General features: G+C 46.4%; 1 protein-coding gene across 2 annotated transcripts in view; it reads right to left on the bottom strand.

Annotated features, from left to right (window-relative positions):
- The window catches only part of LOC106611425 (papilin), a 147,602-nt gene that overhangs the window by 105,944 nt on the left and 27,701 nt on the right, over positions 1 to 13,957 (bottom strand). The window contains exons 5-12 of one of the 2 annotated variants that reach the window (XM_045723758.1): positions 13,260 to 13,362; positions 12,346 to 12,476; positions 10,807 to 10,930; positions 10,597 to 10,677; positions 9,402 to 9,574; positions 6,177 to 6,300; positions 5,433 to 5,559; positions 3,300 to 3,365 (exon numbers count right to left, since the gene is read on the bottom strand). In XM_045723758.1, coding sequence (XP_045579714.1) covers positions 3,300 to 3,365; positions 5,433 to 5,559; positions 6,177 to 6,300; positions 9,402 to 9,574; positions 10,597 to 10,677; positions 10,807 to 10,930; positions 12,346 to 12,476; positions 13,260 to 13,362 — 929 coding nt within the window. The remainder of the gene's footprint in view (positions 1 to 3,299; positions 3,366 to 5,432; positions 5,560 to 6,176; positions 6,301 to 9,401; positions 9,575 to 10,596; positions 10,678 to 10,806; positions 10,931 to 12,345; positions 12,477 to 13,259; positions 13,363 to 13,957) is intronic. The other variant, XM_045723759.1, reaches the window with a different exon arrangement.

Here is a 13,957-nt window from a genome sequence, read left to right on the forward strand (position 1 = left end):
CTGCTGAAAGGTGAATTTGTCTCCCAGTTTCTGTTGGAAAGCAGACTGAGCCAGGTTTACCTCTAGACCTATACCTGTGCTTAGCTCTATTCCATTTCTTTTTATCCTAAAAAACCTCCCCAGTTTTTAACAATAACAAGCATACACATAACATGATGCAGACACCACCATGCTTGAAAATATGAAAAGTGGTATTCAGTGATGTGTTGGATTTGCCCCAAACATAACATTTTGTATTCAGGACATAAAGTGAATTTCTTCGCCATATTTTTTCCAGTTTTACTTTAGTGCCTTGTTGCAAACAGGATGCATGTTTTGGAATATTTTGTATCTGTACAGGCTTCCTTCTTTTCACTCTGTCAATTAGGTTAGTATTGTGGAGTAACTACAATGTTGTTGATCCATCCTCAGTTTTCTCCTATCACAGCCATTAAACTCTGTGACTGTTTTAAAGTCACCATTGGCCTCATGTTGAAATCTCTGAGCAGTTTCCTTCCTCTCCGGCAATTGAGTTAGGAAGGACACCTGTATCTTTGTAGTGACTGGGTGTTTTGATACACCATCCAAAGTGTAATTAATAACTTCAACGTGCTCAAAGGGATATTCAATGTCTGCTTTTTTATTTTTACCCTTCTACCAATAGGTGCACTTCTTTGCGAGGCATTGGAAAACCTCCCTGGTCTTTGTGGTTGAAAGTCACTGCTCGACTGAGGGACATTACAGATAATTGTATGTGTGGGGTACAGAGATGAAGTAGTGATTAAAAAATCATGATAAACACTATTATTCCACACAGAGTGAGTCCATGCAACTTATTATGTGACTTGTTAGGCAAATATTTTCTCCTGAACGTATTTAGGCTTGACTTAACAAAAGGGTTGAATATTTATTGACTCAAGACATTTCAGCTTTTCATTTTTAATTATTTTGTAAACATTTCTAAAAACCTAATTCAACTTTGACATTATGGGGTATTATGTTTAGGCCAGTGACGCAAACTCTCAATTTAATCAATTTAAATTCAGTAACAACAAAATATGGAAAAGGTCTAAGGGTATGAACACTTTCTGAAGACCAAACACCCAGACATACTGATATACAGTTGAAGTCGGAAGTATACATACACTTGGGTTGGAGTTATTAAAACTAGTTTTTCAACCACTCTACAAATTTCTTGTTAACAAACTAGAGTTTTGGCAAGTCAGTTAGGACATCTACTTTGTGCATGACACAAGTAATTTTTCCAACAATTGTTTACAGACAGATTATTTCACTTATAATTCACTGTATCACAATTCCAGTGGGTCAGAAGTTTACATACACTAAGTTGACTGTGCCTTTAAACAGCTTGGAAAATTCCAGAAAATTATGTCATGGCTTTAGAAACTTCTGATAGGCTAATTGACATCATTTGAGTCAATTGGAGGTGTACCTGTGGATGTATTTCAAGGCATACCTTCAAACTCAGTGCCTCTTTCCTTGACATCATGGGAAAATCAAAAGAAATCAGCCGAGACCTCAGAAAAAAAATTGGAGACCTCCACAAGTTTGGTTCATCCTTGGGAGCAAATTCCAAACGCCTGAAGGTACCACGTACATCTGTACAAACAATAGTACGCAAGTACAAACACCATGGGACCACGCAGCCGTCATACCGCTCAGGAAGGAGACACGTTCTGTCCTCCTAGAGATGAACGTACTTTGGCGCGAAAAGAACAACAGCAAAGGACCTTGTGAAGATGCTGGAGGAAACGGGTACAAAAATATCTATATCCACAGTAAAAAGAGTCCTATCTCAACATAACCTGAAAGGCCGCTCAGCAAGGAAGAAGCCACTGCTCCAAAACCGCCATAAAAAAAGCCAGACTACGGTTTGCAACTGCACATGGGGACAAAGATCGTACTTTTAGGAGAAATGTCCTCTGGTCTGATGAAACAAAAATAGAACTATTTGGCCATAATGACCATCGTTATGTTTGGAGGAAAACGGGGGACGCTTGCAAGCTGAAGAACATCATCCCAACCGTGAAGCACGGGGGTGGCAGCATCATGTTGTGGGGGTGCTTTGCTGCAGGAGGGACTGGTGCACTTCACAAAATAGATGGCTTCATGAGAAAGGAAAATTATGTGGATATTTTGAAGCAACATCTCAAGACATCAGTCAGGAAGTTAAAGCTTGGTCGCAAATGGGTCTTCCAAATGGACAATGACCCCAAGGATACTTCCAAAGTTGTGGCAAAATGGCTTAAGGACAACAAAGTCAAGGTATTGGAGTGACCATCACAAAGCCCTGAACTCAATCCTATAGAAAATGTGTGGGCAGAACTGAAAAGTGTGTGCGAGCAAGGAGGCCTAAAAACCTGACTCAGTTATACCAGCTCTGTCAGTAGGAATGGGACAAAATTCACCCAACTTATTGTGGGAAGCTTGTGGAAGGCTACCCGAAACGTTTGACCCAAGTTAAACAATTTAAAGGCAATGCTACCAAATACTGATTGAGTGTATGTAAACTTCTACCGAACTGGGAATGTGATGAAAGAAATAAAAGCTGAAATAAAGAATTCTCTCTACTATTATTCTGACATTTCACATTCTTAAAATAAAAGTGGTGATCCTAACTGACCTAAGACAGGGAATTTTTACTAGGATTAAATGTTAGGAATTGTGAAAAACTGAGTTTAAATGTATTTGGCTAAGGCGTATGTAAACTTCCGACTTCAACTGTATAGACCAGACCACCATGCTGATATATAGACCAGACCACCACGTGAAGGAGATGGGAGGAGATGGGAGGAGAGGGAGGAGGAGGAGAGAGTCTCTGTGCTGGATAGTTGCCCCCTCACCCAACATGGAGAACAGGCTTCAACACTGAACACAGACTGAGACAGACACTCCTACTGAACTCAAACACATACCAGGGAGAAGTGCTGCGCTGTAGCTCTGTGTGTTAGATGTGTACAGGCTTTCTTTGACCTTTTAGGTTAGCATTACAGGTTAGCATTACATGCCCATAGTGGATGATGTGTCTATAATGTCCAGGTTAGCATTACATGCCCTTAGTGGATGATGTGTCTATAATATCCAGGTTAGCATTACATGCCTATAGTGAATGATGTAGTAAATGAAATATATTGAATCTTTGGCCTATTTGACCTAGTGTATATGAAGACATGATCTCATATACGCACTAACTGTAAATCTCTCTGGATAAGAGTGTCTTCTAAATGACTAACTGTATAAATATATCCCCGGTGTTTGAGCTCTGGGGATCAGCGGGGCCACCGTAGGCCCTGGGTTACCTGTACACATATGTTCTGGGGCTTTCAGAGGGCGTCCACGCATTTGGCTGATACAGGTACGCCATCCTTTATGAACAGGGACAACAACATCACCCACAACAGTGAGACCTGGGGTGTATTCATTAGTGCACATCGTAGCATACCGCAGCAAAACGTTTCGTAACGGAAAAAATATTTTCAACAAAAACAAGAGTTTATTTTGGACAAATTCAGGTAGGTCCCGCCCTGTTTCGTTACGTTTGCTTCTGTTTGCTTCAATTTAGTTTCTAGTGAATACACCCCAGACAGCTAGGAGTCCAACCAGACAGCTAGGAGTCCAGCCAGACAGCTAGGAGACAGCTAGGAATCCAGCCAGACAGCTAGGAGACCAGCCAGACAGATAGGAGACAGCTAGGAGTCCAGCCAGACAGCTAGGAGTCCAGCCAGACAGCTAGGAGACAGCTAGGAGTCCAGCCAGACAGCTAGGAGTCCAGCCAGTCAGCTAGGAGTCTAGCCAGACAGCTAGGAGACAGCTAGGAGTCCAACCAGACAGCTAGGAGTCCAGCCAGACAGCTAGGAGACAGCTAGGAGTCCAGCCAGACAGCTAGAAGTCCAGCCAGACAGCTAGGAGACCAGCCAGACAGCTAGGAGTCCAGCCAGACAGCTAGGAGAGCTAGGAGTCCAGCCAGACAGCTAGGAGCTCAGCCAGACAGCTAGGAGCCCAGCCAGACAGCTAGGAGTCCAGCTAGACAGCTAGGAGCCCAGCCAGACAGCTAGGAGTCCAGCCAGACAGCTAGGAACCCAGCCAGACAGCTAGGAGTCCAGCCAGACAGCTAGGAGACAGCTAGGAGTCCAGCCAGACAGCTAGGAGTCCAGCCAGACAGCTAGGAGACAGCTAGGAGTCCAGCCAAACAGCTAGGAGTCCAGCTAGACAGCTAGGAGTCCAGCCAGACAGCTAGGAGTCCAGCTAGACAGCTAGGAGACAGCTAGGAGTCCAGCCAGACAGCTAGGAGTCCAGCCAGACACCTAGGAGCCCAGCCAGACAGCTAGGAGACAGCTAGGAGTCCAGCCAGACAGCTAGGAGCCCAGCCAGACAGCTAGGAGACAGCTAGGAGTCCAGCCAGACAGCTAGGAGTCCAGCCAGACAGCTAGGAGTCCAGCCAGACACCTAGGAGCCCAGCCAGACAGCTAGGAGACAGCTAGGAGCCCAGCCAGACAGCTAGGAGTCCAGCCAGACAGCTAGGAGTCCAGCCAGACAGCTAGGAGTCCAGCCAGACAGCTAGGAGCCCAGCCAGACAGCTAGGAGACAGCTAGGAGTCCAGCCAGACAGCTAGGAGTCCAGCCAGACAGCTAGGAGCCCAGCCAGACAGCTATGAGACAGCTAGGAGTCCAGCCAGACAGCTAGGAGTCCAGCCAGACAGCTAGGAGCCCAGCCAGACAGCTAGGAGACAGCTAGGAGTCCAGCCAGACAGCTAGGAGCCCAGCCAGACAGCTAGGAGTCCAGCCAGACAGCTAGGAGTCCAGCCAGACAGCTAGGAGCCCAGCCAGACAGCTAGGAGGCCAGCCAGACAGCTAGGAGTCCAGCCAGACAGCTAGGAGCCCAGCCAGACAGCTAGGAGACAGCTAGGAGTCCAGCCAGACAGCTAGGAGCCCAGCCAGACAGCTAGGACACAGCTAGGAGGCCAGCCAGACAGCTAGGAGCCCAGCCAGACAGCTAGGACACAGCTAGGAGGCCAGCCAGACAGATAGGAGTCCAGCCAGACAGCTAGGAGGCCAGCCAGACAGCTAGGAGGCCAGCCAGACAGCTAGGAGGCCAGCCAGACAGCTAGGAGGCCAGCCAGACAGCTAGGAGGCCAGCCAGACAGCTCCCGCATGGACTCACACACTACTGAACCCAGATCAGTCATAAAGAGGTATCATTGTACTCCTCCAAAAGCCTTTTCACACCGCATTGTCCTTAGCCCCAGGCTAAGACTGGCTCTGGGCTAGCTTATCCCGTAATCACACACACATTTATTAACTATGTACAAAGTTTTGCAGCTTTTGATGCACTGACTGTAAATAACTAACACCATTTACTTGAAAAGTCTCTTGTTGATTTCCCAAAAGGAGTTATTATGATACGTAGCCCCCACTAGTGCCCGGCTGACTCACCGACGGGTCTGAGGGCACGTCTGAGGGTTGCAGGTGCGGTTTGTGAGGGGGCGTGGCAGGGCGGTGCACAGGTAGTCTGGGTAGGCCTCGTTATCGATGGCACAGAACACCAGACGGGACTGGTAGCCTGGTGGAGGAAGGAAAAGGGGAACAGAAGGAGGAAAGTCAAGGAGGAGGAAGAAGAAGAAGAAGGACCAAGTCAAGATAGGTCAGAAACATCATGTAAGCAAAAAGACTCCAGTGACATTAGATTAAAGTAAGGTGACATTAGATTAAAGTAAGGTATTAGATTAAAGTAAAGTGACAGATTAAAGTAAAGTGACAGATTAAAGTAAGGTATAAGATTAAAGTAAAGTGACATTAGATTAAAGTAAAGTGACATTAGATTAAAGTAAGGTGACAGATTAAAGTAAAGTGACATTAGATTAAAGTAAAGTGACAGATTAAAGTAAGGTATTAGATTAAAGTAAAGTGACAGATTAAAGTAAGGTATTAGATTAAAGTAGAGTGACATTATATTAAAGTAAAGTGACATTAGATTAAAGTAAAGTGCCATTAGATTCAAGTAAAAAGGGACTAGGGTTGCAACATTTCAATACATTTCCCCAAAATCCTGCTTGGAAGATTCCGGAATTTCCTGCTTATTCCCTCCTGATTCCGGGATTGTTTCAAATGTAATTTCAGAAAAAATCTAGGAAGTTGGGGAAAGTAACCAAAATATTGCAACCCCAGAAGGACACGTACCTGATCCACACTCTCTGCTGCAGCTAGACCAGGAGCCGAAGCTCCAGTAATACCCCTCTCTGGAGCGACCGTTAGGGAGGTAGTACTCGTAATCTACTCCCTGGTTATGCTCCTGGATGATCAACTGAAGGGGGGGGGGGAGAGACAGAAATAGATCAAAACCTCTGCCTTTATTTCATTTAACCGAGTACAGAGACAGACAGACAGACAGACAGACAGACAGACAGACAGACAGACAGACAGACAGACAGACAGACAGACAGACAGACAGACAGACAGACAGACAGACAGACAGACAGACAGACAGACAGACAGACAGACAGACAGACAGACAGACAGACAGACAGACAGACAGACAGGTCATCAGAGGATATCTTGGGTCTTTTTCAACACTGGTATGTTTGATGAAAGATTACAGTTATTATCAGAAGGCCATCCTCTGGATATTTTTGATGACCGTAGGAGTTAGCAAGACAGCACAACAGACCAGGGATCAGACCACAACAGACCTGGGACCAGACTACAACAGACCTGGGATCAGACTACAACAGACCTGGGATCAGACTACAACAGACCACAACAGACCTGGGATCAGACTACAACAGACCTGGGACCAGACCACAACAGACCTGGGACCAGACCACAACAGACCTGGGATCAGACTACAACAGACCTGGGACCAGACCACAACAGACCTGGGACCAGACCACAACAGACCTGGAATCAGACTACAACAGACCTGGGACCAGACTACAACAGACCTGGGACCAGACTACAACAGACCTGGGACCAGACTACAACAGACCTGGAATCAGACCACAACACACCTGGGACCAGACCACAACACACCTGGGACCAGACCACAACACACCTGGAATCAGACTACAACACACCTGGAATCAGACTACAACAGACTTGGGACCAGACTGGGACCAGACTACAACAGACCTGGGACCAGACTACAACAGACCTGGGATCAGACTACAACAGACCTGGGATCAGACTACAACAGACCACAACAGACCTGGGATCAGACTACAACAGACCTGGGATCAGACTACAACAGACCACAACAGACCTGGGATCAGACTACAACAGACCACAACAGACCTGGGATCAGACTACAACAGACCTGGGACCAGACCACAACAGACCTGGGACCAGACCACAACAGACCTGGAATCAGACTACAACAGACCTGGAATCAGACTACAACAGACCTGGGACCAGACTACAACAGACCTGGGACCAGACTACAACAGACCTGGGACCAGACTACAACAGACCTGGGACCAGACCACAACACACCTGGGACCAGACCACAACACACCTGGGACCAGACCACAACACACCTGGAATCAGACTACAACACACCTGGAATCAGACTACAACAGACTTGGGACCAGACTGGGACCAGACTACAACAGACCTGGGACCAGACTACAACAGACCTGGGATCAGACTACAACAGACCTGGGATCAGACTACAACAGACCACAACAGACCTGGGATCAGACTACAACAGACCTGGGATCAGACTACAACAGACCACAACAGACCTGGGATCAGACTACAACAGACCTGGGACCAGACCACAACAGACCTGGGACCAGACCACAACAGACCTGGAATCAGACTACAACAGACCTGGAATCAGACTACAACAGACCTGGGACCAGACTACAACAGACCTGGGACCAGACTGGGACCAGACTACAACAGACCTGGGACCAGACCACAACACACCTGGGACCAGACCACAACACACCTGGGACCAGACCACAACACACCTGGAATCAGACTACAACACACCTGGAATCAGACTACAACAGACTTGGGACCAGACTGGGACCAGACTACAACAGACCTGGGACCAGACTACAACAGACCTGGAATCAGACTACAACAGACCTGGGACCAGACTACAACAGACCTGGGACCAGACTACAACAGACCTGGAATCAGACTACAACAGACCTGGGACCAGACTACAACAGACCTGGGACCAGACTACAACAGACCTGGGACCAGACTACAACAGACCTGGGATCAGACTACATCAGACCTGGGACCAGACTACAACAGACCTGGGACCAGACGACAACAGACCTGGGACCAGACTACAACAGACCTGGGACCAGACTACAACAGACCTGGGACCAGACTACAACAGACCTGGGATCAGACTACAACAGACCTGGGACCAGACTACAACAGACCTGGGACCAGACTACAACAGACCAGACTACAACAGACCTGGGACCAGACTACAACAGACCTGGGACCAGACTACAACAGACCAGACTACAACAGACCAGACTACAACAGACCTGGGACCAGATTACATCTTTGGGGGTCTGTTTGATGAAAGATGACTCTTACTGCCACTGATTTGGCAGTAATTTAGAGGCTATTATGAAGGTTTTACTTGCAATGATGGTGATGGTCTGGAATTGTTTTACTTACTTTAACTGAATGCCCTAGTTTTGATTCCCTCTGGCTAAGTGCGTCTGCTCAAGAACTAAGGGGCAGTTTCCCAAACACAGATTAAGTCTTGTCCTAGATTAAAGCATTCTTTTATGGAGATCTGCGTTCCGGGAAACTGCCCGTATATGACTAAAATGTCAAATGAAAAGGTACTTTAAAACACATGACATAAACCCCAATGTTTCAGGTCTATAACAGCTGAGGAGGTAGTTGTGTGACTCTGACCTCTTTTTTTTGTGATATTTATTTTTTCATAATAATTGTCAGAAAACATACATACAAAATGAAGTTACAACCTCCCCCGAACCTAATCCCACCCCACCCAAGGACCTAAAGGATCAACTGACTAAAGGACCTAAAGGATCAACTGTCTAAAGGACCTAAAGGATCAACTGACTAAAGGACCTAAAGGATCAACTGACTAAAGGACCTAAAGGATCAACTGTCTAAAGGACCTAAAGGATCAACTGACTAAAGGACCTAAAGGATCAACTGACTAAAGGACCTAAAGGATCAACTGTCTAAAGGACCTAAAGGATCAACTGACTAAAGGACCTAAAGGATCAACTGTCTAAAGGACCTAAAGGATCAACTGTCTAAAGGACCTAAAGGATCAACTGACTAAAGGACCTAAAGGATCAACTGACTAAAGGACCAACTGACTAAAGGATCAACTGACTAAAGGACCTATAGGATCAACTGACTAAAGGACCTAAAGGATCAACTGATTCCTCTGACCTCTATGACCAGTGGCTCGGTGGTGGGTCCACGACCGATGATGGTCTCAGGAGTCATCTCTCCCTCAGCCCCTCTCTGGTAGTATAGCATGGTGCCAGCTACTGGAGCGGCCCTGGAGAACTCAATCACCCAGTGGCCGTTCAGGTAGTACTCGCCACGCAGGTTCTTAATGGCTGGTGAAACAGACACAGACAGACAGAGACAAAGACAGGCAGACACAGACAGAGACGGGTAGAGACAGGCAGAGACAGAGACAGGCAGACACAGACAGGCAGACACAGACAGAGACGGGTAGAGACACGCAGAGACAGACAGACAGAGACGGGTAGAGACAGGCAGAGACAGAGACAGGCAGAGACAGAGACAGGCAGACACAGACAGAGACAGGCAGAGACAGGCAGAGACAGACAGAGACAGGCAGAGACAGAGACAGGCAGAGAAAGAGACAGGCAGAGACAGAGAGACAGAGACACAGACAGACAGAGACACAGACAGACAGAGACACAGATAGAGACACAGACAGACAGAGACACAGACAGAGACAGATATAAGACACACACACACACACAGTAGAGTCAGAGTTCAGAGTCACAGATCCTCAGAGACAGAAGGACTAGATTTCAGAGTCACAGATCATCAGAGACAGAAGGACTAGATTTCAGAGTCACAGATCATCAGAGACAGAAGGACTAGATTTCAGAGTCACAGATCATCAGAGACAGAAGGACTAGATTTCAGAGTCACAGATCATCAGAGACAGAAGGACTAGATTTCAGAGTCACAGATCATCAGAGACAGAAGGACTAGATTTCAGAGTCACAGATCCTCAGAGACAGAAGGACTAGATTTCAGAGTCACAGATCCTCAGAGACAGAAGGACTAGAGTTCAGAGTCACAGATCATTACACCACCATAGAACACAGCTTTTCTGGTACAACTGTCCTATTGCCATCTCATGTCCTGTCATCCGGTTATCCAGGTAGTTAAAGACTCACTTAGGTAGTTAAAGACTCACTAAGGTAGTTAAAGACTCACTAAGGTAGTTAAAGACTCACTAAGGTAGTTAAAGACTCACTAAGGTAGTTAAAGACTCACTTAGGTAGTTAAAGACTCACCCGGGCAGTAAGGGACTCACCCGGGCAGTTAGGGACTCACCCGGGCAGTTAGGGACTCACCCGGGCAGTTAGGGACTCACCCAGGTAATTACGAGTGGCAACAGTCTCTCTGATGTGGATGGAGGTGGCTCCCACAGGGATGATAAACATCTGGTTATACCCTGGGAGGGAGGAGAACAGGAGAGATAGAACAGCTGGTTATAGTCTGGGAGGGAGGAGAACAGGAGAGAGTGGGCTGTAACGGGAGCTCGATCCATGGATCCTGGGGTGAAGAGGTAAGAGAACTGTACCTTTGGGCAGGTTGTTCATGTTGAAGGTGCTCCTGACGGGGTAGCAGGACTGTCCGTTGCCCCCACACTGCAGACAGGGGTCATCCTGCTGGAGGGATTCCAGCATGTTGTCACAGCCCAGACGCTACAGGGGGGGATAGGGAGGGAGAGAGGGACATGGGTTAGAGCAGGCCTCTCCGACCCTGTTCCTGGAGAGCTACCCTCCTGTAGGTTTACACCAGGGCTCTCCGACCCTGTTCCTGGAGAGCTAACCTCCTGTAGGTTTACACCAGAGCTCTCCAACCCTGTTCCTGGAGAGCTAACCTCCTGTAGGTTTTAACTCCAACCCTGTTCCTGGAGAGCTAACCTCCTGTAGGTTTTAACTCCAACCCTGTTCCTGGAGAGATAACCTCCTGTAGGTTTTAACTACAACCCTGTTCCTGGAGAGATAACCTCCTGTAGGTTTTAACTCCAACCCTGTTCCTGGAGAGCTAACCTCCTGTAGGTTTTAGCTCCAACCCTAATCTAACACACCGGATTCTAACAATTAGCTGGTTGATAAGCTGGGGTTGGAGAGAAAACCTACAGGAGGTTATCTCTCCAGCAACAGGGTTGGAGAGTCCTGGGTTGGAGGGATAGAGAAAGAAACCCAGCCAGCAGCACGCAGGCCACACCCTGGAAGGAAAGAGAGATACTAGGTCTGGAAGGAGAGAGAGATACTAGGACTGGAAGGAGAGAGAGATACTAGGACTGGAAGGAGAGAGAGATACTAGTACTGGAAGGAGAGAGAGATACTAGGTCTGGAAGGAGAGAGAGATACTAGGACTGGAAGGAAAGAGAGATACTAGGTGTGGAAGGAGAGAGAGATACTAGGTCTGGAAGGAGAGAGAGATACTAGGTGTGGAAGGAGAGAGAGATACTAGGTCTGGAAGGAGAGAGAGATACTAGGACTGGAAGGAGAGAGAGATACTAGGTCTGGGAAGGTGTTTGAGTAGCTATGAAGATCCCATCAGTGGGATTCAGGAAGAGTAGAAGGCTGTCACAACTCAATACAGGTTTAAGTTATAGGGAAACTAAAGTTATAAGTAATAGGGAAACTGAAGTTATAGGGAAACTGAAGTCAGAGTGAAACATGTTGAGGTCAGAGTGAAACATGATGAGGTCAGAGTGAAACATGTTGAGGTCAGAGTGAAACATGTTGAGGTCAGAGTGAAACATGTTGAGGTCAGAGTGAAACATGTTGAGGTCAGAGTGAAACATGATGAGGTCAGAGTGAAACTGATAAATGGAGTGAAACATGTTGAGGTCAGAGTGAAACATGTTGAGGTCAGAGTGAAACTGATAAATGGAGTGAAACATGTTGAGGTCAGAGTGAAACATGTTGAGGTCAAAGTGAAACATGTTGGGGTCAGAGTGAAACATGTTGGGGTCAGAGTGAAACATGTTGAGGTCAGAGTGAAACTGTTGATAAATTCCATCCAACACCCCCTTAATAATCACAACGCCTCTTCTGTTATTCAGCCTAAAGTTGAATGCTACCTCTCACACACACACACCTACCTTACAGACTCCATCTACACAGACATCTTTCCTCCCAGGGTGGCAGGGCGTGCCGTCGGCCACAGCTGCCCTGTGGCGATAGAAGAAGTTCTCTCCTCTGGGCATACAGTTCAACTCACACAGGTTGTCAGCTGATGGGACACACAAACACACCTTTAGTTCACCCTTCCACATCTGTCATCATCTGGAATTTGCATAACTTTACCAGTAATATATACATTTTACATTTTAGTCATTTAGCAGACGCTCTTATCCAGAGCGACGTACAGTAGTGAATGCATACATTTCATACATTTTTTTCTCCGTACTGGTCCCCCGTGGGAATCGAACCCACAACCCTGGCGTTGCAAACACCATGCTCTACCAACTGAGCCACACGGGACCACAGTGGTATATTCCAGTGGTCTGCTAAACATTGCTGTTCAGTTCGCTGTATTATAATTATTAGTCTTTACCAAACATTATATAGTCTTTACCAAACATTATATTGTCTTTACCAAACATTATATAGTCTTCACCAAACCGTATACAGTCTTTACCAAACCGTATACAGTCTTTACCAAACCTTATACAGTCTTTACCAAACCTTATACAGTCATTACAAACCGTATACAGTCTTTACCAAACCGTATAGTCTTCACCAAACCTTATACAGTCTTCACCAAACCTTATACAGTCTTTACCAAACCTTATAGAGTCTTTACCAAACCTTATACAGTCTTCACCAATCCGTATAGTCTTTACCAAACCGTGTACAGTCTTTACCAAACCTTATACAGTCTTCACCAAACCGTATACAGTCTTCACCAAACCGTATACAGTCTTTACCAAACCTTATACAGTCTTTACCAAACCTTATACAGTCTTTACCAAACCTGTATAAAGCCCCGGGCCCTTAGGCCCTTCTGACTCACCTCCATAGTATGGAAGCCATTTGTAGTGTTTTCCCTGGAAGTCAGATCCATCAAACTGAGAACACTGCTCTTCTCTGAAGTCCCTAGATCCCTCTGGGCAGTCCTGGGTGATACACAAGGACAGGTAATGGGGTCAGGGGTTAGGAGTCAAGGGATAATTAGGGGTCAGGGCATAGGCTGATAGAGAGTGTTGGTTCTTTCCTGTCAGTGATATGAACTGAACATAAAATAAATGGTTTATTCCCAAAGATTAACAACTGAGTCGATACCGCCAATTTGGTGCCTTTGGAGAAATGTAACCTGGTCACCTAATGTTCAACTTAATGTAAAATTTTTTTTTTTGTTTTCCCATCTCAAGAGGTTAAACAAAAAAAGTTCAATAGTAAGTAACTAATTAGTGCCAAATAAAATAACAGGGTTGACCGTAACAGGGTTGACCGTAACAGGGATGACCATAACAGGGTTGACCGTAACAGGGATGACCGTAACAGGGTTGACCGTAACAGGGTTTAACAGGGATGACCGTAACAGGGATGACGGTAACAGGGTTGACCGTAACAGGGTTGACCGTAACAGGGTTGACCGTAACAGGGTTTAACAGGGATGACCGTAACAGGGTTGACCGTAACAGGGTTGACTGTTACAGGGTTTAACAGGGATGACCGTAACAGGGATGACTGTAACAGGGTTGACCGTAA

This window comes from Salmo salar, chromosome ssa09 (assembly GCF_905237065.1).
Source record: "Salmo salar chromosome ssa09, Ssal_v3.1, whole genome shotgun sequence".
NCBI classification, from domain to species: Eukaryota; Metazoa; Chordata; class Actinopteri; order Salmoniformes; family Salmonidae; genus Salmo; species Salmo salar.